General features: G+C 43.3%; 2 protein-coding genes across 7 annotated transcripts in view; one reads left to right on the top strand and one right to left on the bottom strand.

Moving 5' to 3' along the window:
- The window catches only part of LOC115400499 (von Willebrand factor A domain-containing protein 5A-like), a 225938-nt gene that overhangs the window by 139191 nt on the left and 61477 nt on the right, over positions 1 to 25270 (bottom strand). The window lies entirely within an intron of this gene.
- On the top strand, positions 1726 to 20219 carry LOC115400506 (von Willebrand factor A domain-containing protein 5A-like). Of its 2 annotated transcripts, XM_030108435.1 has the most exons (14): positions 1726 to 1770; positions 7948 to 8150; positions 8235 to 8457; positions 8664 to 8830; positions 8931 to 9045; positions 9149 to 9324; positions 9411 to 9499; positions 9594 to 9738; positions 12856 to 12935; positions 15487 to 15601; positions 15729 to 15887; positions 19298 to 19401; positions 19733 to 19953; positions 20107 to 20219. In XM_030108435.1, exons 1-14 carry the CDS (start codon positions 1728 to 1730, stop codon positions 20211 to 20213), a joined length of 1947 nt encoding a protein of 648 aa, XP_029964295.1. In that variant the 5' UTR covers positions 1726 to 1727; the 3' UTR covers positions 20214 to 20219. The 2 variants fall into 2 exon arrangements, with proteins under 2 accessions (XP_029964295.1, XP_029964296.1); XM_030108436.1 differs by lacking the exons at positions 15487 to 15601; positions 15729 to 15887; positions 19298 to 19401; positions 19733 to 19953; positions 20107 to 20219 and adding an exon at positions 13039 to 13311.

Raw genomic sequence — 25270 nt, 5'->3', positions numbered from 1 at the left:
TGAAAACAGCCGGTATCCGGAAAAAAAAAAAAGAGAGAAAAAAAAAAAGAACGACCCACATCGTGGTCTGCCCGCATCCCACAACAGCACAAAAGTTCACCGCCACGAATCGAGTCGCAAACGGTCCCAAACCACTCGTAAAGTGGCGTGAAGTGTGCGTAAACCCGTCGGGACTGCGTGCCATGTCGGGACGATAACTTTGAAATGTTCAAATATTTTGGTCCCGACCAAATATCGCGAACGGATCGTGAACTATGCGCCAACTGTCCGTGAACTCCTCGTGAAGGCGTCGGGACAATGCGGGAGGATGCGTGCCAGTCGTGGCCACAGGCGAGTACCCGGAAAAGGGCCCCGTGCGGGGGATTTTCGATACACTGTCGTTGCAGCATCAAGTGCAGCGCCTTTAATTTGTCATTGAAATTGACTGATGGCAGCCGTCCGTCGGGGCCCCCTTCAGCTCGGACACCGAGGCAGCGCCTTTTCCGCTGCTCTTCAGCACAGCAGCTGCCAGGTACAGGCTTCTTCTCTTCTCCGCAGTGATGGAGTCTCTGGCATTCATAATGTTGTCTGTTCCACAGCACATCCAAAAATGACTCGGGGTTGGGGAAGCCCCTTTTACTCGTATATGACGTGCGTAATTTCGCGCGCAACCACGTCGTGCCAATGCGGGAAGCTCGTAAACTATGCGCAAACTATGCGTGAATGCGTCGTGAATGCGTCGTGCCAATTCGCGACACTGACGAGCGCATTTGTGAACTGTGCGCCAACTGTGCGTGAACGAGTCGTGAACAGTGCGGGAGCCTGCCGGGTCGTGACTTCAGATTGACACAAAAGTCGTGCAAGTGTGGACCACGGCGATTGTTGTGGAAGGTCACGTGACCGTGACGTCATTAGGAACACCCTGGCTGTGTTCGTCAGAGCGCCGGCTGGCTTGACCGCAGTTCTTCACTGAGGGGTGTGTCTGGCAAGTGCGGTAAGCAAGCTTTTTTTGAGCAAGCATTGATTATGCGGGACACGGTCTCAATTTGCAGGACGTGTGAAATGGGCTTCAAACGCTGTACGCGCACGCGCTACGCGGGACGGATGGTCACCCTAATACTATTTACCTTTTAAACCTGGTGCTTTGTCTATTTCCTAATGGGTGGCCTCCAGGCCTGATTTGGCTCATTAGTTCCCACCCGTCATTGTTTATGGGGGACACATTCGCCCGAAGGTAACTGTGGAGCTGCTGATGAATCCATTCAGACGTTCTTTGATCCATTCTGTATTGATGCAAAGCCGCGAGTGCCTGTTGGACGCCAAACACCAGAGTGACGACAGCGCATCAATACACTTGTTTAGTTACATACTTTATGCACGGACCGATAAAACTACCTGAAACAATAAGCCTTTAAAATCAGAGGCAAGATATCGTCTGTTTATTCTTAACACACTGAAAATCCTGTCTGTTTGGAGATGACGGAGCTGCGATGTGATCCGCTGACTGACTGGAAGGAGAGTTTCCACTGAGACATACCTGCTGCTTTTATCCTGCAAACTGACACAGACATGTTCACGTGAAGATATGTGAGCTATTGTCATGAAAATCACAATGTACGGTAGATATTGTGGTATCTGAATTCTGCCAACATGCTGATTTTGTTTTAGAACAAAATTAAAAATACTGTCCAGTATTGTTTTATGTCTGTAAAAACAGTGTGATAAAGGCATCTTCTTAATTTTCAGAAATGATGAACTGCTGTGGTTTGCTGACTGTCCAGAAAGAACCAGGTAAAGTGTGTGTGTGTGTGTGTGTGTGTGTGTGTGTGTCTGTGTGTGTGTGTGTGTGTGTGTGTGTGTGTGTGTGTGTGTGTGTGCACACGTCGAAAGATTTTTTTCCCTAACGACATGAGCGCGAGCTGTGCGTGTGTGTGCGCGTGCTAAGCTTGCTAAATGGTACTCCAAAAAGTGTGTGTGTGTGTGTGTGTGTGTGTGTGTGTGTGTGTGTGTGTGTGTACTTGTACAGCTATATGTTGTGAGGACCTTTTGTGATACATTGGGGGGTTTTTTTTATTCTTATTGGAGAGGTTGGCAACAATTCTATACATTAATTCATTATTATCCTTGTCTTTTCCAGTTTTGCTCATCCTCCCCCCTATTTCCCCCCCCCCCCTTTTTTTTTTCACCCAAAGACAAACAAACACAAAACAAACATTGGGGGCTTACAGGTATTACACTTCTCCAAAAATGAGGAGAAAATTATATATACACATGAAATTATAGATAATAAACTAAAATATTAGTAATACGCTAATACTTTCTAAACAATACGCATGTGAGTGGAGTTAGGTAAAATCCTTCCGAAGGGGGGATACAAAATGAATCCATTTATTCCAGATTGAGTTGAATTTGTCCCTTTGGATTCGCAGGGAATATGTCAATTTTTCCATTTTAAATATTTCCAAAATTATTTGCAACCAGTCATCAAAGGTTGGTGGGGTTTCATTAAGCCATTTTCTCGTAATTGCTTTCTTACTGGCTGCTAAAAGAGCTTGGAATAATTTTATATCCCCTCTTCTGTTCAAAGAAATTTTGACTTTAAAGACCTCTTTCAGAGCTTTATAAATTTCTAGCCAGTAGTGATGTAATTTTGGACATTCCCAAAATAAATGAAAATGATTTGCCTCAAGTGAGCCGCATTTCCTCCAACACTCTGCATTTCCCTTTCTGTGTTTATCCTGATATGGGGTCCTGAAAAATCTGATGACATTTTTCCAACAATGTTCTCTCCATGTTAATGAATTCGTTGATGTCCATTGAAACATACAGATCTTTTCCCAGTTTTCAACAGTAATATCAATTCCTGCCTCCTGTTCCCATTTCCTCTTTATTATATAAAGTATTTTCGTTCTTTGCGTCTAAGATGCCTTTATACAGTTTAGAAATTCCCTTGTTGAATGAATTATCAAAGGCTGATTTTATGATTTTAAAAAAGACTGATTCTGTCAATGATAAATTCGAGATTTTGCAGTGTTTAACAAAGTAGTCCCGCATTTGGAGGAACCTGAAGAAATCCGTTTGATCTAATCCAAATTTAATTTGTAGGGTTTGGAAATTCTGCAGTATCCCCTTATCAGTGAAGGAAAAGTAGGTTGTTAATCCTTTTTTAATCCATTTTTGAAATCTTTTATCACTTTTGTTAGGGTGAAAGTCTGTATCAAAGGCACACCATCTGAAATTTTTTAGAATGTTTCCTATTTCGCAGATTTTAGTCATCTTATACCATATTTTTAATGTATGGTCCATCCATGGATTTTGCCCTTGTAATTGATCTGCTAATTTTTTGCCTGCAATTATGGCTTGTAAAGGAAAGTTATGTGATATATTAACCTCAATTGTTTTCCATTTCCCTTTGAAATGTGGGTTACACCACTGTAACAGGGGGATAATTTGTGCGGCATAGTAATAATATTGTAGACAGGGGAGTTTCGCTCCACCCTTTTCTTTGCCTAATTGAAGAATATTATAACGGATCCTGGGTTTGTCCCCCTGCCATATAAAACGAGAGATCCATTTATCCCATTCCTTAAATTGACTGTCTTTCACTTCAATGGGTAACGTTCTGAACAAATACAACAGTCGGGGAAGTATAGTCATTTTAACGGCTATGATTCTTGAATTTAAATTAAAAAAAGGTAGAAGACTCCATCTATTTATATTTGCTTTAATTGCTCGTGATAATGGATCGTAGTTTGCTTGTAGCAACTTAGAAGTATCTTTTGTGAGGATTATTCCCAAGTATTTTAAAGATTCAGCTTCCCAGTTCAGGTTGAAATTATCTTTGAGGTGACTTGAGATATCGCAGTTAAGGGTAATCACTTGAGATTTTGATATATTAAGCTTGTAGCCAGATACCTCTCCAAAGCTGGTTAATATTAACATCAACTTTGGAAATGATTCTTCCGGCTCCTCCAAAAAAACCAAAACATCATCAGCAAACATTGCTACTTTGTGTTCATTCCCGGCCATTTTAATTCCTTTAAGCTCTTTGGTCTGTCTAATCAATTGACCAAGGGGTTCAATATAGATGGAAAAAAGAAGAGGAGAAATCGGGCATCCCTGTCTCGTACCCCTCTCCAAGGGGAAGGGGTCAGAGATATCCCCATTGATCTTTACTCGAGCCCTTGGTTTATCATAGAGAGATTGTATTAATGTAATAAAGTTTTCATTAAAGCCAAATTTTTCCATTACTTTATAAAGAAATACCCATCTAACTGAGTCAAATGCTTTCTCTGCGTCTAGTCCTAGAATTATTGCTCTCGTCTTTTCATTATTTATTTGACTAATCGCATGTAATGAACGTCTGATGTTACCTGAAGTTTGTCTTTGTTGAATAAAACCACATTGATCTAAGTTTATCAAATCAGGAAGAAATACTTCAAGTCTTCGAGCTATAATTGAAGTGAATAATTTATAATCTACATTGAGGACACTGATGGGGCGATAGTTACTACAGTCCTGCTTGTCTTTGTCCTCCTTAGGTATAACTGAAATAACTGCGTCTTTCCAAGATGGTGGTATTTCACCATTTTGAATGGTCCAATTAAAAGTCTTTAGGAGGGTAGGGGTTATTTCCTCTTTCAAGGATTTATACCATTCTGCGGTATAACCATCAGACCCTGGGGATTTTCCTATTTTTAGTTTTGAAATTGCCAGATGTAGTTCCTTAGTTGTTATAGGTTGCAGCAATTTTTCATTTTGTACGTTTTTTAATGTAGGTAGATCTAATGTTTTTAAGAAGTCCTCTATTTGTGACTCATTTGACATTTGTGGTTGGGAGTATAATTCCTTGTAAAACAGTTCAAAACTTTCTTGAATTTTTCCCGGTTTATTTTCCACCTTCTTGGTATGTGGATGTTTTATCTTATAGATCGAACTCTCCATTCTTTGTTTGCGTAGTTTATATGCTAATAACTTAGTTGACTTACTCCCAATTTCATAATACTTCTGTCACAAAAAGACAAGTTTTTTTCTGAATATCGTGAGTATAGATATTATCAATTTCATTTTTAATCATTTTAAGTTCCTCTTTTATTTTTGAGTCATTTTTGAGATTGTCTATTTGTTGCAATTGTTTCAATTTTCCTTGGAGATTGGAAAGTTTTTGCCGTTTCATTTTCTTTAAATAGGATGTTAGGGAAATAATTTTTCCTCTCATCACCGCTTTCAAAGTATCCCACAAAATTGTCTGAGGCACATCACCTTTATCATTTAGTTCAAGATAGTTTTTTATGTCCTTCTTGAGTTTTAATCTTATTTCAGAATTATTCAGTATGTCGGCATTTAACTTCCACAGGAGGTTTCTAACCCTTTTTTCTAAGTTGATTGACATTGAAGTAGGGCTGTGGTCTGAAAGATCAATTGTCTTTATTTTGCAATCTCTTACTCTGAAGCATTCATTACTGAACATGAAAAAATAGTCTATTCTTGAATAGGTTCTGTGTGGGCATGAGTAATATATATAATCTCTACTTTTGGGATATAGTTCTCTCCAGACATCAACGATTCCTAGTTCTTTTATCAATGAATTAACTTTTTTTGATAATGAATTTTCTTGATTAATGGATTTTGATACATCTAATTGGTGATTTAATCGAATATTAAAGTCTCCTCCACAGATTACTACACCTTGAGAGTTTACCATTATGTCAAATACCTGTATATAAATGTTCCAATCACTTCCCGGTGGGATATAAGTATTTATAAGTGTTACATCTAGTCCTTCAATTCTTCCCGTAATTTTAATAAACCTTCCCTCATCATCCTGCATTTCGGAAATGTGCATAGTTGAGAGAACTCGAAATCAATATTACAACTCCTCTTCGGGACCCTGCTTTATAGGATGAAGAAAACACCGATTTAAACCCCTGTCTTTTTAATTTAGCATGCTCTAACTGACTCAAATGAGTTTCCTGGATAAATGCTATTTGGGCTTTTTCACGTCTCAATTTTGTCAAAATTTTACTTCTTTTAATAGGGTTCATAACTCCATTTACATTGAAAGAAACACTTTCAACCAGTTCTCCTTGCATTTGAACATTTAGTATGTGTTACCTGTATGCTTACCCCTTTTAACAACGAAAAAATATCTGAAATAATTACAACAAAAACATAATCCATCATGAACACTAAACAAGGTCCCAGTCTTACCTCCAACCCTAAGGTCCATTTACTGACCCTGTGCTTAGCTGAGGGATAGCCTCTGTTCCACCAACGTGTTTGAGGGCCCTCCACTATGATTTCAGCCATACAGTCAGTTCAAGTCCATTTGGTGTCATTTCCCATCAACCAAAATTTATATTAAACTTCGTCCAAAAAAGAAAAACAATCAGATGCCTCATTCTTTTTTGCATAATAAAGTAGGAGAATCATTACTCATCTTCCTCTGCTGGTGTAAGTCTGAAGGCTTGCAGTTTTTGCTTGATGTTCTGCATCTTCCCGGCTGCATTGATCCGCTTGCTCCGCGCTGGCTGCCAGGCTCCTCGTTGAATCCTCTCCAATAGCGTCGCAGGCTGCTCAGACACTGTCACCTGCAGTCCGCGTCTCACCATGTCTGCTGTCGCCTCCTCAGCTGTGTTGTATATCACCTGTCCCTCTTCATAGTGGACTCTCAGACGAGCTGGATAGAGGGTCTGGAATCGGATTTTGTTCTCTTTCAGAACGCGTCGTGCTTCAGCATATGTTTTCCGTTTCTGCAGAATCGCCGGAGCATAATCATGATCCAGGCTTATCTTGTTTCCATCCATGGTGAAGCCTTTCTTAAGCCATGCCAGCTGGATCACTTCTTCTTTGATAGTAAAGCTCTGAAATTTAACAACAATAGATCGTGGTGCGGCTCCCGGAGGGGGCTGTGTAGCCAGGGAGCGGTGAGCCCGTTGAATCTGCAGGTCAAGAGCGGCAGGAATAGCTAGATTTTCTCTGAGTATGTTCTCTATAAACGGAATCATCATCCTTGAACTTTGTTCTTTTTGCTCAGGGATTCCATATATCCGAATGTTCTCTCTCCTTGACCTGCATTTTTGATCCGTCTGCCTTTCCTGAAGTTGCTCGTGCATTTTTAGCATTTCTGTAACCACTTCACTTAAGACTTGTAGCTGCTCCTCGTTACCTCCAATTCTTTTCTCAGCTTCATCTAATCGAGAATTTGTCTTTGCAAACTCCCTCTTGATCTCTTGTCTATATTCCCGTAGTTCCTTGAAGATTGTGTTATTTGATACTTCTTCTTCGGACTCATTTTCCTCGACTCCTGATCTCGTCTCCGTGTTAGCCATGTGGCAGCTTCATTTCTTTCGTTGTCAATTTTGTTGGCTTGATTATCCTTCTCGGCATCTTCCCCCTTTCTTCCAAACTCGTAGCAGTGAGTTTATCTATTTTATTTGACTTCCTGGGGTAGATTTCTCCTTTTGGTTGGGAGACTTAGCGCGCTCTAGGCTGTCATCCCCTGAAACCCGGAAGTCCAGGACATTGGGTTTTTAACCTTACAAGTGAGGACAATTGTTGGAAAGTGAGGACATTTTTGCCGGTCCTCACTATTTGACAGACCTTTTTTGGCCTTTTTGAGGGTTAAGACTTCATTTTTGGTTTAGAGTTACAATTAGGTTTAGGTCAGGTTTAGGGTATGGGTTAGGGTTAGGCATTCAGTTTTGATGGTTAGGGTTAGGGGCTAGACATGAATGGGAGTCAATGGAAGGTCCCCACAAGGATAGAAATACAAGACTGTGTGTGTGTGTGTGTGTGTGTGTGTGTGTGTGTGTGTGTGTGTGTGAGAGAGAGAGAGAGAAGACAGGTGAACATTTTCACTTTAGACTCATCTCAACTGTTTCATGTCTAACCTACCATGGTGCTGTAAACGGTGAGAATTCTGTTCGTATTTAAATGTTTCTGGTTGTGACTGTGTTTCTCCGTCAGTCCCTCTGAAGAGCGTTGAGGTGGAGCTGGAGGTGAGGGACCATGTGGCTACAGTGGTCTCCACTCTGAACTACCAGAACAAAGAGGACAAACCCATCGAGGCGGTTTTTGTCTTCCCTCTGCCTGGAGATGCCGCTGTCTGTCATTTCAGTGCCAAGATGGGACAGAAGGAGATTGTGGCTGAGGTGAAGGAGAAACAGGAGGTGAGCAGAGCAGGTCCAGACTGACTGAGGACAACATCCAGCAGTGGGAGTGAATGTGGCTCACATGTGTCTCTTGTCCTGCAGGCTCGTGAGGAGTATGATGATGCTTTGAGCTCCGGTCAGCAGGCTTTCCTGCTGGAGGAGAGTGATCAGAGTCCAGATGTTTTCTCAATGAGGGTGGGCTGTCTGCCTCCAGGAGAGAGCGCCTCCATCAGGCTGGAGTACGTCACTGAGCTGGCAGTGCAGGCTGATGAGGGGCTGAGGTTTTGTCTGCCTGCTGTGCTCAACCCTCGATACACACCTCAGGGTAGGAAGACCAGAGAGAAGCTGATGCACACAAAAGAACAAATGACTTCCTGACAAAAAACAAAGCATTGCTGTAAATGTATTCTTTTTTCATTGATTGACAGTCATGTGTTATGGAGCAGTTTTATTTGAAGCTGCTGTCTTCTCAAATCTCCATATTCAAACAGAATTCTTCTCATTTCCAGTTGTTTCTCATTTTGTTTTCAGGTAGTGAAGCTCCAGCCGTCCAGGTGAACTCTGTTCCAGCCTCTCTGGTTCCTTACAGTCTGTCTTTTTCTGCTCGAGTGTCCTCTCCTCGTCCCATCTCTAAAGTGGAGTCCAGCTGTTCCCTGGATCCTCTCCAGTTCCTGAACACAGACCAAACCCAGGCCACGGTAGGTGGAGTGCTGATGTGTCCACTGTGTGTGTTGGATCCTCTTCAGTGAAAAGAAGGCATCATATCATTATTCATCATCATATATTTGTACCCTGCAGGTGAAGCTGGGTGCAGGACACAAGTTCGACAGAGATGTTGAAGTGCTGATATATTACAAAGATGCCCACCAGCCCACTGCTGTGGTGGAAGCAGGACAGGCCTCTGCAAAACCTGGTGAGTGCAAATATTTGTAGTTAGCATGGGAAGAAAGATTGTTGTGTCTTCATCCTCCAAGCAACAAAGTGATTGTTGTTGACTTTTCTGTGCTGTGTTTCAGGCACTCTGATGGGTGATCCAGTGGTGATGGTGAGCCTGTTCCCTGAGTTTCCTCAGTCTGTCATGTCTTCAGTGGCTTCCTGTGGAGAGTTTGTGTTCCTCATGGATCGATCTGGAAGTATGGACTTCCCAATGAACAACAAAGACAGAAGTCAGACTCGCATCAGCAGTGCAAGGGTATTTATTATTTGCTCTTGGTGTCATTAACTGTTTCATTGTCTGTCTACACAGTGATGTTGACATTGTTTGAATCTTTCTTGTAGGAAACGCTGCTGCTGCTGTTGAAGAGTCTACCAATGGGCTGCTATTTCAACATCTACAGTTTTGGATGCAGCTTTGAGCACATCTTCCCGTGAATACATCCTCATTTATATTTTCAAAGTGTGTCTTTGGTTTGAAGTAGATTCATGAACACATGACTTGTGCATGTGTCTGTGTGATTGCAGTAAAAGTGTGGAGTACAGTCAGCAGACCATGGAGGAGGCCCTGAAGATAGTTGGGACGATGGAGGCAGATCTGGGAGGAACACAAATTCTGAAGGCTCTCAAGCATATTTATGAGCAGCCCTGCATTCCCAGTCAGCCCAGACAAGTAAAACACACACACACACACACACACACACACACACACACACACACACACACACACACACACACACACACACACACACACACACACACACACACACACTCGTATGCACACAGTGTGATGTAGCTTGTGGGTTACCATTTTACAAAGCATGTAAAATGTAATTTTACCTGCACCTGCTGATATTGTCATTGACAATTTTAACAGTAACCTGAAACCCACCCTGGACTCAGTCGCTCCACTTTTGACTGAAACATTAAAAGGACAACCTAAATGCCCATGGAGAAAAAATGATCAAATCAACAAACTGAACAAACTGCAGGAGAGCTGAAAGGAGGTGGAGGAAATCCAAGTTTATGGTTCTTTATGAGATCCTACTTCAACAACTTAAAATTTACAGTAATGCAGTAAAACAAGCACAAACTTTCCATTTCTCTCAAATGATCTCAGATGATAAAAATAACCCCTGGGTTCCTCTTCTCCACCTTCAACATTTTAACAGGCACTGTCAGACACACTTTGTGAGAACTTTGCAGACCACCTCAGTACTCAAATCATGGACATCAGGTCCAGTCCAGTCTTTTCTCTCAACAAGTTTTATTTTTTTTGTTTGTTTGTTTTTACCCTTGTCCTGTTCGGCAGCTGGGGCGTGCAATATAGTGTGATTGAAGCCTTTTACTGTCCGAACCAGGGTTTCCGTTATCCGGTAATTATCGGACTTTGACCGGTAAAATTTGCTGAAGTCCGACATATTTTTACACCACCGGTCAAAATGTCCGATGAAAAATATTCCCTCCAAGCTCAATTTTTATTTGAATATTCCCTCCAAGCAAACATTGAATTCAAAAAGGCAATTTCCACATCATTTTACAAAAAGAAAAAAAATACCCCAATAAAACCCAAATTTTATCTTTCATGAGTAAGCGAAAAAAAACTTTTTTTTTCAGGCGGAACTAAACTTGTAGCACGTGTTTCCTTACTCCGACAAAGCACGCAGTACAACAACAATACAACGGGAGACACATGTCGAAACTGGCAAAACTTAAAGACTTTTTTAATAAACAAAATAGTTCAGAGGAGAAAGGGTTAGAGCCCTACAGAGCCCAAATGATTCTCCCATGTAAAACCAACAGCCTGCCTTTTAGATAAATTCCCACATCACTTTAAAGGTGCATGAAGTAGTTTGCATGTTTCATGCAAAACAACGGCCCCTTCAGGCCTTGGGCGTAACTGCAGCTTAGTGAAATGCTTGTGCCTGTGGCTTGCGTCCATATACGTGCACTGAAGGGGGGAACTCCTATGGGGTGGTGAAATTAATGCCAAAACATCACCAACACAAAAATGTGTTTTATTCACAGCCAATGATTCACAAACAAACTCAGTGTGTTTTGCAACAGCAAAATGTCATTCACAACTATTGCACTTAAAGGTATAATACAGGATTTTCTCGAAAAGACGAAGTCAAACGTCTGTTCCTCACTTTTTGAACAACGCGCATGTGCCAGACCATCCGCCCAGCTCTCCTGCTTCTCCCAGGAAATGCGGAAGCGTGCGAGCGCGATCTCCTCTTCTCCGGGCATGCACGGCTCTGTTTACAGTTTCTGCGATCGGCCTCGCTCATACATAAAGCTTGTTTTCCGAAACAGTTACAGTTTCATTATGTCAGACTCTCCATCGGTAAGTACTAGCTCAGAAGCTCACCGGCTACATAAACACTCTGAATGCGCATGCGCAAAAGGGAGAAGCGAAGCTTATTGGGCGCAAGCACGTAGAACCGCCTTACGAAATCAGCTTGTCAGAATGATTGACAAACAGACCCAGCAGTTATCTTGGTGATCCACCCGGAAGTCAAAGCAAATAGAAAATCCTGTATTACACCTTTAAATTTGTTCATCAAAAAAAGCTCCACAAATTTACACACATATATATATATATATATATATATATATATATATATATATATATGTGTGTGTGTGTGTGTGTGTGTGTATATATATATATATATATATATATATATATATATATATATATATATATATATATATATATATCTGCACTTACATTAAAATATCATTCATGAGCAAAATAAAATCTTTCAAGTTTAAAGGGATACTTCAACATTGCAAATTGGCCCATTTAGCGCAATTCCTTAGTCATTTCGAACAGCATACTTACTTTTTTTGTGAGGGCGAGCTGTTGTTTATTCAGAGGTGAGTCGGGGAACGTTTTCGGAACCAGCACAATGGAAGTGCATGGTATTTTTGGTTCCCCTCATCAGACTCATCAAATGCACGATCCAACAATGCCAAACACTTTGGTGGACACGTTATAATCTGCACCCTGTAGTTTGCACCCTGATGAGCAGGCGATGCTTCTTCAACTACATGAAAAAGTAAAACATATAATCCAGAAGAAAGGCAACAGTGTTGTAAAAAGGGAGAGCGAGAAAGCCTGGCAGTTAATAATGACCAGCGTAATGTGTAAATAGCGCCAACATGTACAATTAATAAAATGTCCTCCACAGTCACTGTGGACACTGTTTCTTTATCAGTATTTTCAGTATTTCATTGTAGGACTTGTATTAATAAAGAAAGGATGATTAAATGTCTGTTATTTTAGTCTTCATATAATCTGTGCAAATAAATAATACTAAAGTAAACCGGCAAATGCATTGACTACAGTTGTAAGATTTCGGTGCCAGGATGATTAAATACTGTAATGTGTAGAAAAAGCAAGGAAATGCCGTAGACCACGTCCATTTCTCACATTGTTGACAGCAGAGCAGGGCAGGATTAAACTTATACTGGTAGTTAGCCTGGTCTGAAGCAGGCTAAGCTGCAGAGAATAAATCACCATGGTGACTTGTCCTGAATAAACTCGGCCTGTTTTTGTGCAACCAACTTGAGGCTAACTTTGTCCAGGGTAACCACAGGGAAAACAACAGTTTGCCGGCTCAATCCCTTATCCTGGTTTTGTGCAATACCCCCCTGTTGTTGTTGTTGTTGACCCTGTTTACACAACAGCTATTATTTATTTCTTCCTAACAGAAGTTGAACTCTGTCCAGTGTTGTGGCTGACTTGTGTGGGTTTTTTCTTTTTCTTTCAAACTTTCTTTTTCAGCTGTTTATCTTCACTGATGGAGAGGTGGGAGACACAAAAGAAGTCATTGATCTGGTTAAGAAGAATTCAGCCTCCCACAGGTATCCATCCATCCATCCATCCATTCGTTATCTACCGGTTATCAGGGACCGGGTTGCGGGAGCAGCAGACTAAGCAGGGATACCCAGACTTCCCTGTCCCCAGACACTTCCTCCAGCTTGTCTGGGAGGATCTCAAGGCTTTCCCAGGCCAGCTGAGAAACATAGTCTGTCCAGTTTGTCCCAGGTCTTCTCCGGGGTCTCCTCCCGATGGGACATGTGTGGAACACCTCCGGAGGGAGGCGTTCAGGAGGCATCCTGAACAGATGCCCAAGCCACCTCAGCTGGCTACTCTTGATGTGGAGGAGTCGTGACTCTACTCTGAGCTCAGGAAACTCATTTCGGCCACTTTTATCCAGGATCTTGCCCTTTCGGTAATGACCCAAAGCTTATGTCCATAGGTGAGAGTGGGGACGTAGACTGACCGGTAAATTGAGAGCTTCGCCTTTTAGCTCAGCTCCTTCTTCACCACAATGGACCAATACAACGACTGCATCACTGCAGACGCTGCACCGATCCGCCTGTCAATCTCACGCTCCATCCTTCCCCCACTTGTCAAGATGCTCGAGCTCCGCCACCTGAGCCACTATCTGTCCACCAACTCAGAGAGAGCAGACCATTTTCTTCCGGTTGAGGACCATGGCCTCGGATTTGAAGGTGCTGATCCTTGTCCCCATCACTTCATACTGGGCTGCAAACCACCTCAGTGCATGCTGTACATCCAGGTTTGATGAAGCCAACAAGATAACGTCGTCTGCAAAGCAAAGACAAAATCCCGTGGTCCCTGAAACAGGCCCCCTCTGTCCCCTGGCTGCATCTCGAAATTCTGTCCAGAAAAATTATGAACAGAACCAGTGAGTAATTGGGTGGGTAATTCCAGTCGTCGAAGACCACAATCCCACATGTTTTCAATGTTCCCCTGCTTCCACACACCTCAGTTTACTGAATGCTTCATGATGAAGCTCTGCAGAAAGCCTGAGAATGAGGCAATCATTACTATCTGGTGTGCTGACGTGAAGACACATTGAAAATATGCAGGAAGTCACCACAAGAAGTCTCAGCCCTATTGTCCTTACTGCTGTGTTTGGTGTGTCGTTTTGTTCAGTTAATCTTTCTTCCTCTACTAAGAACCTGATAGCATTCCCAACAGTATTAGCTAGGAGACTCATTTTGTTAAAATGGAAGTCTGCAGTTCCATCTGCCCATGGAAGATGGATTAAAGAGGTGCCATATTTTATTAAACTGGAGAAGATCAGGCTGACCCTGGCTGGTGCTAGCAGTAACTTTGAAAGGACCTGGAACCCTTTTTATCATATGTGGATGGCATAGTATGTGGACTGATTGTGTAGTTTTGTTCTTAAAGCTCGTGTCCAGAGTTTTGAAAGAGAGAGGTTTTTTTAATCCAACATCTCGAGGCTCCGCCCTCCCTCTGCTTTCATGAGCGACCAAGCCACGCCCCTTTAATTGTGCTCGCACATTACCTGTGGGGTAAAAATGAGTGCCTCCGTGTCCTACAGCATCCTACATGTTTAGCTGTTTACGGTGGATGTTTAGCAGATTTGGATTTTTCCGAGGTCAGCATAAAGTTTCTCTGGCTGCGCGCACACGTTGATTGACAGCATGACAAAGCGGAAGCTCTAAATCTTTTGGCTGAAGCTGACCGGCCGAATAACATGGGGGTCTATGAGATGAAGGCGAAGCTCATGAATAAATTTTTATATTGCTTTATGGTAATATTATATTATAGTATCGAACCAGACTGACACATTTAAGCTCTGTTAAAAAATGATACATACATTGCAAATGAACGGAAACTCCGGACACGAGCTTTGAAGGACAGTAAAAAAAAATCTGTCTGTTTTACGTTTATATTTTAACTGTGATGTTAAATTATTCTGTCCTTTTTTTCCTGTTTATTTATTTATTTATTTATTTATTTATTTATTTATTTTACTTGGAGGGGATATGTGCTGGGGGGGGGTGCAGTATGTTGGTTGTTTATTGCACATTTTAAATTACATTAGCAACATAATATTGCTTTTATGACTGTCATTGCTGCTTTTATATGTGAAATTCCAATAAGCAGATTTGACAAAAAAAAAAAAAAAAAGAAGAAAGAAAACATGCAGGAATGCGGAGTTGCCCACCCCTAACCTAAAGCCTTCTCCAAATTCACAAAACACATGTGGGATGGTTAGGCAAACTCCCAAGATCCTCCTCTCCAGTATCCTTGAATAGACTTTCCCGGGGAGGCTGAGGAGTGTCATCCCCCTTTAGTTGGAGCACACCCCTGGGTCCCCCTTTTTTTTAAAAAAAAGGGAACCACTGCCCCAGTCTGCCAGTCCAGAGGTGCTGTCCCTGACCGCCTCGTGATGCTACAGAGACGTGTCAACCAAGACAGTCCCTGCACATCCAAACACTTAAGTACTCAGGGCGAATCTCATCTACCCCTGGTGCCTTGCCACCCACAGGTAAACCCACTAAAACAGATCTGGGGGTGCAGCTCTTGAAATAAAACATCTTGTAATTGTGGAAGAAAACTGTTGTGTTGCAGGTGTTTCTCCTTCGGGATCGGGGAAGGAGCCAGCTCTGCTCTCATCAATGGGTTGGCCAAAGAGGGAGGGGGTCAAGCTCAGTTCATCACAGGAAGTGACAGGATGCAGCCAAAGGTAGAACGACACACACACAGACGATCCGTCACATCACATCATGGAACAGTACATGTGTTTGAGATTGTGGTCTTGACAAGTAAAACCGAATCATCTCCTACAAACAGTTTTCATCTGAATATTTCAGGTGATGCAGTCGCTGCGGTTCGCTCTGCAGCCGGCTGTGGTGGACATTTCCATCACATGGGATTTACCAAAGGACGTATCTGTCACTGTCCTCTCTCCACCAATCACAGCACTTTTCCAGGGTCAGCGGTCGCTGGTTTACGGCCAACTCAGTGGACAGGTATGAGCTCCATCTTGTCATGGAAAGGTTTTTATTTCATTGGATGTACATTACATTAACGTAATGGGTCTTCTCTGTAAAAGAAGCCTAGAAATGACTATCTTGTATTTGGTGCTACACAAATAAAGCTGAATTGAATTGAGCTATTTTGCTGGGGGGCTTTATGAACCCCAGTAGGGTCTCCCATGGCAAACAGGTCCTGGGTGACAGGCCAGACTGAGAGCAGTTCAAAAGCCCCTATGCAGAGAAAAAGAACAAAGGTCGTTACGTCGCCCGGTATGGCGCAGCCGGGGCCCCACCCTGTAGCCAGGCCTGGGGTTGGGGCTGATAAGCGAGCGCCTGGTGGCCGGGCCTTTGCTCATGCGGCCTGGCCGGGCTCAGCCCGAAGGGATGACGTGGGCCTGACCTCCGGTGGGCTCACCACTCACCGAGGGAACCATAGGGGCCAGGTGCAATGTGGATTAGGTGGCAGCCGACGGCAGGGTGCCCGGCGACCTGATCCTCAGACACAGAGACTAGCTCTAGGGACATGTAATGTCACCTCGTTGGCGGAGAAGGAGCCCGAGCTTGTGAGGAAGGTTGAGAGGTACCGGCTAGATACAGTTGGGCTCACCTCCACACATAGCCTGTCTCTGGAACCCAACCTCTCAAGAAGGGCTGGACTCTCCACTTCTCTGGCGTTGCCCGTGGTGAGAGGCGGCAGGCTGGTGTGGGTTTGCTTATAGCCCCACAGCTCAGCCGCCATGTGTTGGAGTTTACCCCAGTGAACGAGGTGGTCGCATCCCTGTGCCTTCGGGTCGGGGGCAGGTGCCTCACTGTTGTCTCGGCTTATGGGCCAAACAGCAGTGCAGAGTACCTCGGCCTTCTTGGAGTCCCTGGGAGGGGTGCTCTGACTAGGGACTCCATTGTTCTACTGGGGGACTTCAACGCCCACGTGGGCAGTGACAGTGAGACCTGGAAGGGGGTGATTGGATCACACAGCCTCCCCGATCTGAACCTGAGTGGTGTTTTGTTATTGGACTTCTGTGCTAGCCACAGCTTGTCCATAACAAACACCATGTTCGAACACAGGGGGGTCCATAAGTGCACTTGGCACCAGGACACCCTAGGTCAGAGGTCGATGATCGACTTTATTGTTGTGTCATCTGACCTCCGGCCGCGTGTTTTGGACACTCGGGTGAAGAGAGGAGCAGAGCTGTCGACCGATCACCACCTGGTGGTGAGTTGGATTTGCTGGCGGAGGAGGAAACCAGACAGACTTGGCAGACCCAAACGTGTTGTGAGGATCTGCTGGGAACGTCTGGTGGAACCCTCTGTCAGCATGGTTTTCAACTCCCACCTCAGGGAGAGCTTCTCTCATATCCCGAGGGAGGCTGGGGACACTGAGTCCGAGTGGACCATGTTCTCTACCTCCATTGTTGAAGCAGCTGCTCAGAGCTGCGGTCATAAGGGCTCTGGTGCCTGTCGTGGCGGCAACCCCCAAACCCGGTGGTGGACACCGGGCGTAAGGGCTGCCGTCAAGCTGAAGAAGGAGTCCTGTCGAGCATTGCTGGCTCATGGGACTCCTGAAGCAGCTGACAGGTCCCGGCAGGCCAAGCGAACTGCAGCCCGAGTGGTTGTGGAGGCAGAAACTTGGGTCTGGGAGGAGTTCGGGGAGGCCATGGAGGAGGACTATCGGTCGGCCTCGAAGAAATTCTGGCAAACCGTCCAGCGCCTCAGGAGGGGAAAGCAGGTCTCCGCCAACACTGTTTACAGTGGAGGTGGGGAGCTGCTGACCTCAACTGGGGATATTGTTGGACGGTGGAAGGAATACTTCAAGGACCTCCTCAATCCCGTCGCCACGTCTTCTGTGGAGGAAGCAGAGGCTGAGGTCTCAGAGGTGGACTCGTCCATCACCCAAGCTGAAGTCACCGAGGTGGTCGGTAAGCTCCTCGGTGGCAAGACACCGGGGGTGGACGAGATCCGCCCTGAGTATCTTAAGTCTCTGGATGTGCAGGGGCTGTCTTGGTTGACACATCTCTGCAACATTGCGTGGCAGTCGGGGACAGTGCCTCTGGATTGGCGGACTGGGGTGGTGGTCCCCCTGTTTAAAAAGGGGGACCGGAGGGTGTGCTCCAACTATAGGGGGATCACACTCCTCAGCCTCCCTGGGAAAGTCTATTTAAGGGTACTGGAGAAGAGGATTCGACCGATAGCCGAACCTCGGATTCAGGAGGAACAATGCGGTTTTCGTCCTGGTCGTGGAACAGTGGACCAGCTCTATACCCTCCATAGGGTGCTTGAGGGTTCATGGGAGTTACCCCAACCAGTCCACATGTGTTTTGTGGACTTGGAGAAGGCATTCGACCGGGTCCCTCGTAGTGTCTTGTTGGGGGTGCTCCGGGAATACGGAGTCGGACCTGTTCCGGTGCATGTTGGACTCCGGCAGGTCTGCCCTTTGTCACCAGTTCTGTTTATAATCTTTATGGACAGAATTTCTAGGTGCAGCCAGGGGCCAGAGGGGGTCCGATTCGGGAACCACAGGATTTCATCTCTGCTTTTTGCAGATGATGTTGTCCGGTTGGCTTCATCGAACCCGGACCTACAGCATGCACTGGGGCGGTTCGCAGTCGAGTGTGAAGCGACAGGGATGAGGATCGGCACCTCCAAATCCGAGTCCATGGTCCTCGACCGGAAGAAGGTGGCTTGCCCTCTCCAGGTCAGTGGAGAGACTCTGGCCCAAGTGGAGGAGTTTAAGTATCTTGGGGTCTTGTTCACGAGTGAGGGACGGATGGAGCGTGAGATTGACAGGCGGATCGGTGCAGCAGTTGCAGTGATGCGGTCGTTGTATCGGTCCATTGTGGTGAAGAGGGAGCTGAGTCGAAAGGTGAAGCTCTCGATTTACCGGTCAATCTACGTTCCCACCCTCACCTGTGGTCATGAACTTTGGGTCATGACCGAAAAGACAAGATCCCAGATACAAGTGGCTGAAATGAGCTTCCTCCGTAGGGTGGCTGGGCGCTCCCTTAGAGATAGGGTGAGGAGCTCAGTCACCAGGGAGGAGCTCAGAGTAGGGCCACTTCTCCTCCACATCGAGAGGGGCCAGCTGAGGTGGCTCGGGCATCTGGTTAGGATGCCTCCTGGACGCCTCCCTGGGGAGGTATTCTGGGCATGTCCCATTGGGAGGAGACTCCGGGGAAGACCCAGGACACGCTGGAGAGACTATGTCTCTCGGCTGGCCTGGGAACGCCTTGGGATCCTCCCAGAGGATCTGGAGGAAGTGTCTGGGGACAGGGAAGTTTGGGCATCCCTGCTGAGACTGCTGCCCCCGCGACCCGGCCCCGAATAAGCGGTAGAAAATGGATGGATGAATTGAATTGACTGATGATTGTCTGATGATTGAATGATGGTCCTCTGTCATACTGTGTCAGAGCTCCGAGGCTGCAGAGGGCTGTGTGACGGTGAAGTACAGCCTGGCAGGTCATCCCACTCAGAACCAGCTGCACTTCAGCCTGAAACCAGAAGAAGATACTGGGTAAAGCAGGATTCAGTCATCACAGCAGCTATGAAAAGATATGGAAATAGGAGCATTAGAGAATAATTGATATTATCTTCAGACCTGGAATCCTGTGTGCTGAACTCTGCATCACAAGAAGCTCCAGATGTAATATTGAGATCCCCACATTTTCAGATTGAATTTCATGGATGAAATATTCCTCAGGTCAACAGTGCTTTTGACAGATTTATAGTAGCTGTCATGTAAACGTCTAACTGAGGGAACCAAGTGTGATCTTTTGTTAACAGAGGAACAGTGTGACTGACAAGAGAGAAGTGTCTTGGAGACACGATGTGAAATGTGCCTGCAGGTTAACAGTCCACAGGCTGGGAGCTCGGACTCTGATTCGCTCTCTGGAGATGGAGGGAAGAGAGAGCAGAGGGGAGCAGCTCACAGGAGTGAAGGAGAAGGTGGTGGCTCTCAGCATCCAATCAGGAGTGAGCAGTTGTTTCACTGCCTTCATTGCTGTCAACAAAGGTGATGGCGAGGCGATCCAAGGACCTTTGGTGCGTCGAAATGTTCCAACACCTGGTGAGTGGATTTCCAACAGCACTTTTCCTTGAGTTTGACTGATTTGTTTTTTGGTTTTTATTTTTCATTTGTAGAGTTGATGATCAGTCTCTCTCTCTCTCTCTCTCTCTCTCTCTCTCTCTCTCTCTCTCTCTCTCTCTCTTTGTTTCCCAGGAATGATGATGAAAATATCCTATCAGTCTGCATTATGTATGTTACTTTACATTAATGTTACACATCTGAGGACGTTGAATCTCACAACATGTTGTTTTCCTGCTTAAATTACGTACATCCCTTTCATACTAGTTGGAATTTCATTTCATTGTTATTTTCTCATTTTAGAGTTAAATGTCTCTCTCCTTCTCTCTCTCCCAGGCATGGGTGTGCCATTGAGCCATCGTACATGGCATCGTCAGCGAAGTGGTAATTATCAGTTGAGCACACATTGATGTTACTTCTCTCAGGATTGATTGATTGATTGATTTTATTTGTTTCATTCTTTTTAAAAGAAAGAAATGAAAAGGAACAGAAAGAAGTGAGACTTATAATGTCTGCCCCTATCAACATAAAATAAATGACAATTTGTCAAGATTTGTTAACATATATAAAAAAAAAAACATTTACAAAATCAAATACAACCATTATGCCTGTGGTAAATGACAAGTTACAGATGTATTTAAAGGGTTCAATCACGACATCTATTATTTGTTTTATCAGTGACATGTTCATGTCTGTGTAGTCATTGGAATTTTTATTTGAAAATTTACAAACAATACTGAATAATTCATTTGCTTGTACAGGCTCAAGAAAGATGCTACGTTCACTATTTTGTATTATTCCACTATTTATGTTTTCGTCTGGGATATTTTTTGATAGATTTTTTCCTATATTCACAAAGTAATTATTAAATTCCTCTGCAATGTCCTGTTTTTTTTCAAAAAATGTCCTGTTTTTCAAAAAACAGGTATGGTTTGGAATGGAAAACGTATGGTTTGGAATTATGGGTTTAACCTTGCCTTTGTGCAAGACTGTGTTAATTACACACCATGTGTTATTTGTACTATTTTTGCTTTTCTCTATTAATTTTGTGTAGGACACTGAATCACCTCCACTTATTTAAAGGAATAGAAACATTTCTGCCAAATAATATTCAGAAATTCTTCACAATGCAGGTAGCAACTCATAAATTGAGGTTTTATTGGCAAATTTCACGATACCTAAATTTTGAACCGTTCGCAGAAGTTTGTGTGTGTCTGTAGGCGGAGTTAAACTCTGCATCAGCCTGGATATCACACACAAGCGATGCCAAAACATCCAGAGATTTAAGCTGCTTTACAACCAGATGGTCTGGTCTCACTATAAACAACGTGGGTCTGAATCATCATGTTACATTGAGAATCTGTCCTGAGATGTGGACTGTTTGTCTTTTCCATACCAAGTTGCTGTGCTTTGGCCATTACACTTCAGTTATTGCTGTTCTTGCTGTTTTCCAGCTGATGACAGGAAGCATTTCAAAATTCACTGTCAAGTGACTGACAAGGGCTTTGGGGTGGGATTAAACAAGTTCTCTTCTTCCCACTCCTTTTTGAGCATAGTGAAGAAAAGAGAATGAGGGAAAAAAAAAATCTTTTTGCTTCATTTGTTGGTCTTTCTGTTGAAAACACTTGTGTGATTGTTGTTCTATGCAAGTCTCTTACATTAGGAATACAGTATTGTTGCTCTAAATAAATAATAAAAATGAAAAAAATTTGTGTTAGGTTTTATGAATATTATGCAAAAAGAGGGCAAAATCACTGTAAATGTTTCATCTGTCAAAACCAGACATGGAGCACCCTGTTTAAGCTGCAGTCCTGAAAGTTGCTACAGCTAAAAAATGTCTTCAGTGTTTCTAAAATAAGGGAAAAGCGGCGAGGATTCCAAGAAAGGATGACCTTTGATGATGGTTTGATTAATTTTGGCTTTTATAAATATATGTGTTCAGCCTTTATGGACTTTCTCAAATGTGATTCAGGAAGACTTTTGTTTTATTAAATTCCATTAAAACTACCCTCAATTTTGTTTTCTTCTGCAATGTGGTTACCTTATTACTGTAATTTGTTTTGTTGTTGTTTTTTTTTTTTTACCTTAATTGAATAAAGTTACAAAGAAAAGTCAACAGTCAAAATGACAAAATGAATCCACAAATGTTTTATTTTCCATTTTACCACTGGTTTCACAAGTTGTTTTCCTCTGACTCAGATGGTGCTGCAGACTCGACTCAACCTGAAGTGAAGCCGCCGCCCTGCGACCCTCTGCTGCAGCTGGTCTCCCTCCAGAATGCTTCAGGTTTCTGGATGCTGGATTCAGCTCTGGCTGCTGCACTGGGAAAGACGAGCGAAGAGGTGGAAAAGTCCAAACCTGAACCGGTGAGTCATTGTCAGAGAGAGTAACAGTATCAGGCTTCAGTCTGCAAGTCACTGATCAATACAGCAGTGAAGATAAGATAAGATAAGACTTTATTGATCCCACGATGGGGAAATTTCACTGTTACAGCAGCCAAAGAAGAAGTACCACAATGGATGGTAGAAGGATGGATGTCATCCGGATACGCAGAAGATAAATTAATCAGAACAACTGAACTCTCTCATATGTTTTATTGTTTTGGTGAATTAGGTGAGCAGTGAAGTGTGGGCCACCATTCTGGCTCTAATCTGGCTTCAGGGGTTTCAAACCGATGCAAAGGACGAGTGGCAGATTCTGGCTGGAAAGGCTGTGTTGTGGCTTCAAGCTCAGAACGGTACGACCACATTGATGAGTCTGGACTTTGAACAGTGAGTACTGGTTGAAAAAGCTGATTGTCTGAATCCACTGTTGCTTTTCTCGTGTGCTTTTCTTTCAGCTCCAAACGTGACAGAGTGTGTGGATGCTGGAAATGCTCTTCTGGGTTGCAGAGTGCAGAAAGATGCTCTGGGACTCTGAGGCTTCATTACAGTCTTCACTTCTTCATTGATGACAGAGTCACATCTTAAAGGTGCATTAAGGAGTTTGCACGTTTTGTGAACCAGCGCTCCCTGCAGGCCTTAGGCGTAATGCAGCTTAGTGAAAAACTCGTCCATGTGGCTTGCGTGCACGGAAGAGGGGGACTCCGTCTTCGCTCGTTTAGAAGCGCTCAAGTAAGATTTAAGTTTCTTTTACCTGGTGGAGTCTGTGTGGAGCTGTGGCAGTGCCAGAAGCCAGTCTGTTCTTACTTTCTGGAAGCTCCTGCTCAGTTGTTGCTCACTAAGCATCTGGCGGTGTAATGGCGGACAAAATCGAAACCTAACCAGCCGGAGCTCGCATTACGTCATTACTTTCAAATTCTCCCCAAAAAAATGCTGGTGCCGGACCGGCACTGCAACTTTCAAGTGACAATTTAGCGCTGTTAGAGGTACTTGTAATGAATATGTCAGGGCACATTGTACACATCATTAAAAATGTGTAACATATTTATGGTGGAAAATAAGTATTTTTAAGGTTGTAAAACTCCTTAATGCACCTTTAAGTTCTGTTGTTCTGCAAAGTTTTTTTTATAGGTCAGGGAAATTTCCTGTTCTGACAGTTGCTGTCAAAAGAACTACAAATACACATTGATGACAGAATCACTTCTTAAGTTCTGATGTTCTGGGAAGTTTGTTTTTTAAACCTACACTAAGGAACTTTTCAACCTTAATAAAACATTTTAATATCTTTTGTGATGATACATCGACTTACAACTAGTTGAATGACCCCTCTGTCACAGGCTGAGGGCGTCAGTATTGCTTTCTCTTGGACTAAACAGCTGTGAGGAGGGTGGCAGGAACCCTGCACACTAAAAAGCTCCAAATGTGCGGACTGCTTTACGGCATGCGTCACATCATGATATAACATTGTTTAGCCACCTTTAGATTCATTTAGATTCATTAGAGCAGCAATTTACGACGCCACGCGCTAGGCCTCATGGGAACTGTAGTATTCGGTCAGGTAAAACACTACCGCTTTTGTCCACTGGCGCCGCCAAAATCAACGAAAACTGAAAGTTCCTTAGTGTCGCTTTAAGAGGAACATTGAAATTTGTTGTTGTTTTGTGTCTATTATTGTGAAAAATCATCAAATTTAAAATTAAGAAGCCATTAAATGACAGTGTTTGACAGTGTTAAAGGATAAATTCAGGTTTTGTGAACAAAGTGTATTTGTGTTAGTTGGAATAGAGTGCAATAGTAACATGTTGATGTACACTAGTTTGCCTTTAAAAAGGCTCTTGACTTTAGAAACAAACACTGATTGGTAAAAACTTGCTTTTAAGCATAAACCATTTTTATGAAGTCTCAAATCTCATTTTTGCCTCAAATGAAATTAAACTTGAATCTTTAAATAGATGTGGTGTTATTGGCTTCATGTATTTTCTCTGGGCTGGAGAAAAAGCTGTTTGAGTCCATTTTTCCATGTAAACTGCCTTCATGACCACAGTGCCACAAGCTGAGGAGCTTTTTGTTTTATCTGGGATGTTTTAACTAAGAAAGTTTATCACACAAGTCACACTTGTTTATGAACTAAAATGAGGTTTCCACAAGTAAATGACCAAAAACTAAAAGTCATCAGTGAAGGCAGAAACAATTGAATTTATTTATATTGCACCAAATACAGCACGTTTATTTTAAAGCTCATTTCCTGGGTTGGATGAAGCAGAAGAGACTGTGAAAAGGAAGAACTCCCTTTAAGGCAGAAACCTGTCTTCCTGCTGTTCTGGTTGTTCTGAGGTGACGAGCAGGAAAAGAGGAAGGACAGACAGGTTGTGGGGAGGAATCCAAATGTTAGTTTGGAGCAACACAGCCTTTCTGCAGACATGAATATTTTCTGTTTTAAGCAAACATAAAGAAGGTTTCAAGTTCAAAACTCTGAGAATCATCTGGGATTCAGTGACTGTGGTTAGAGGGTGCTGGAAGAGCTGATATGTTAATTTGTTCTTTTTTGGCCCTGGATTTTGCCCGACCTCTGACTATGTGTGCATATTATTGTGATTTGTCCTACCCCAGTTTGTTTGGGTTTTTTTTGGTTCTGTTTTTCCATCTGTGCCTTTTTCTCAAGTTTGTTTTTCAATAAATACTGTAAAATGTGATTGAATAAAGATAAAGTAAAAAAAAAGAATTTTATGAAATTTTTTTTGTCATTTTTGCATAAAGTTTTCTCATTTTTACTTTGATAATTCTGGTGAAAAATAAAGCTTCACTGTTTAAATCACTGTGAAGTTTCCACTGAGAACAGTGAAGACATGACTGGGAGCTCACAGCAGGGATCAAAGTCAAAAGATAAACTCAGCAGGGCACTAACTGAGATGAGAAAG

The sequence above is a fragment of the Salarias fasciatus genome, chromosome 14 (genome assembly GCF_902148845.1).
Source record: "Salarias fasciatus chromosome 14, fSalaFa1.1, whole genome shotgun sequence".
Classification (NCBI taxonomy): Eukaryota; Metazoa; Chordata; class Actinopteri; order Blenniiformes; family Blenniidae; genus Salarias; species Salarias fasciatus.
This window is presented reverse-complemented; position numbering and strand designations above follow the sequence as displayed.

Coding starts and splice junctions, on each gene's coding strand:
- LOC115400506 (XM_030108435.1), top strand. CDS start 1,728: ATGATGAACTGCTGTGGTTTGCTGACTGTCCAGAAAGAACCAG. Junction 8,151..8,234: donor AGGTGAAGGAGAAACAGGAG/GTGAGCAGAGCA, acceptor CTTGTCCTGCAG/GCTCGTGAGGAGTATGATGA. Junction 9,739..12,855: donor TTCCCAGTCAGCCCAGACAA/GTAAAACACACA, acceptor TTTCTTTTTCAG/CTGTTTATCTTCACTGATGG.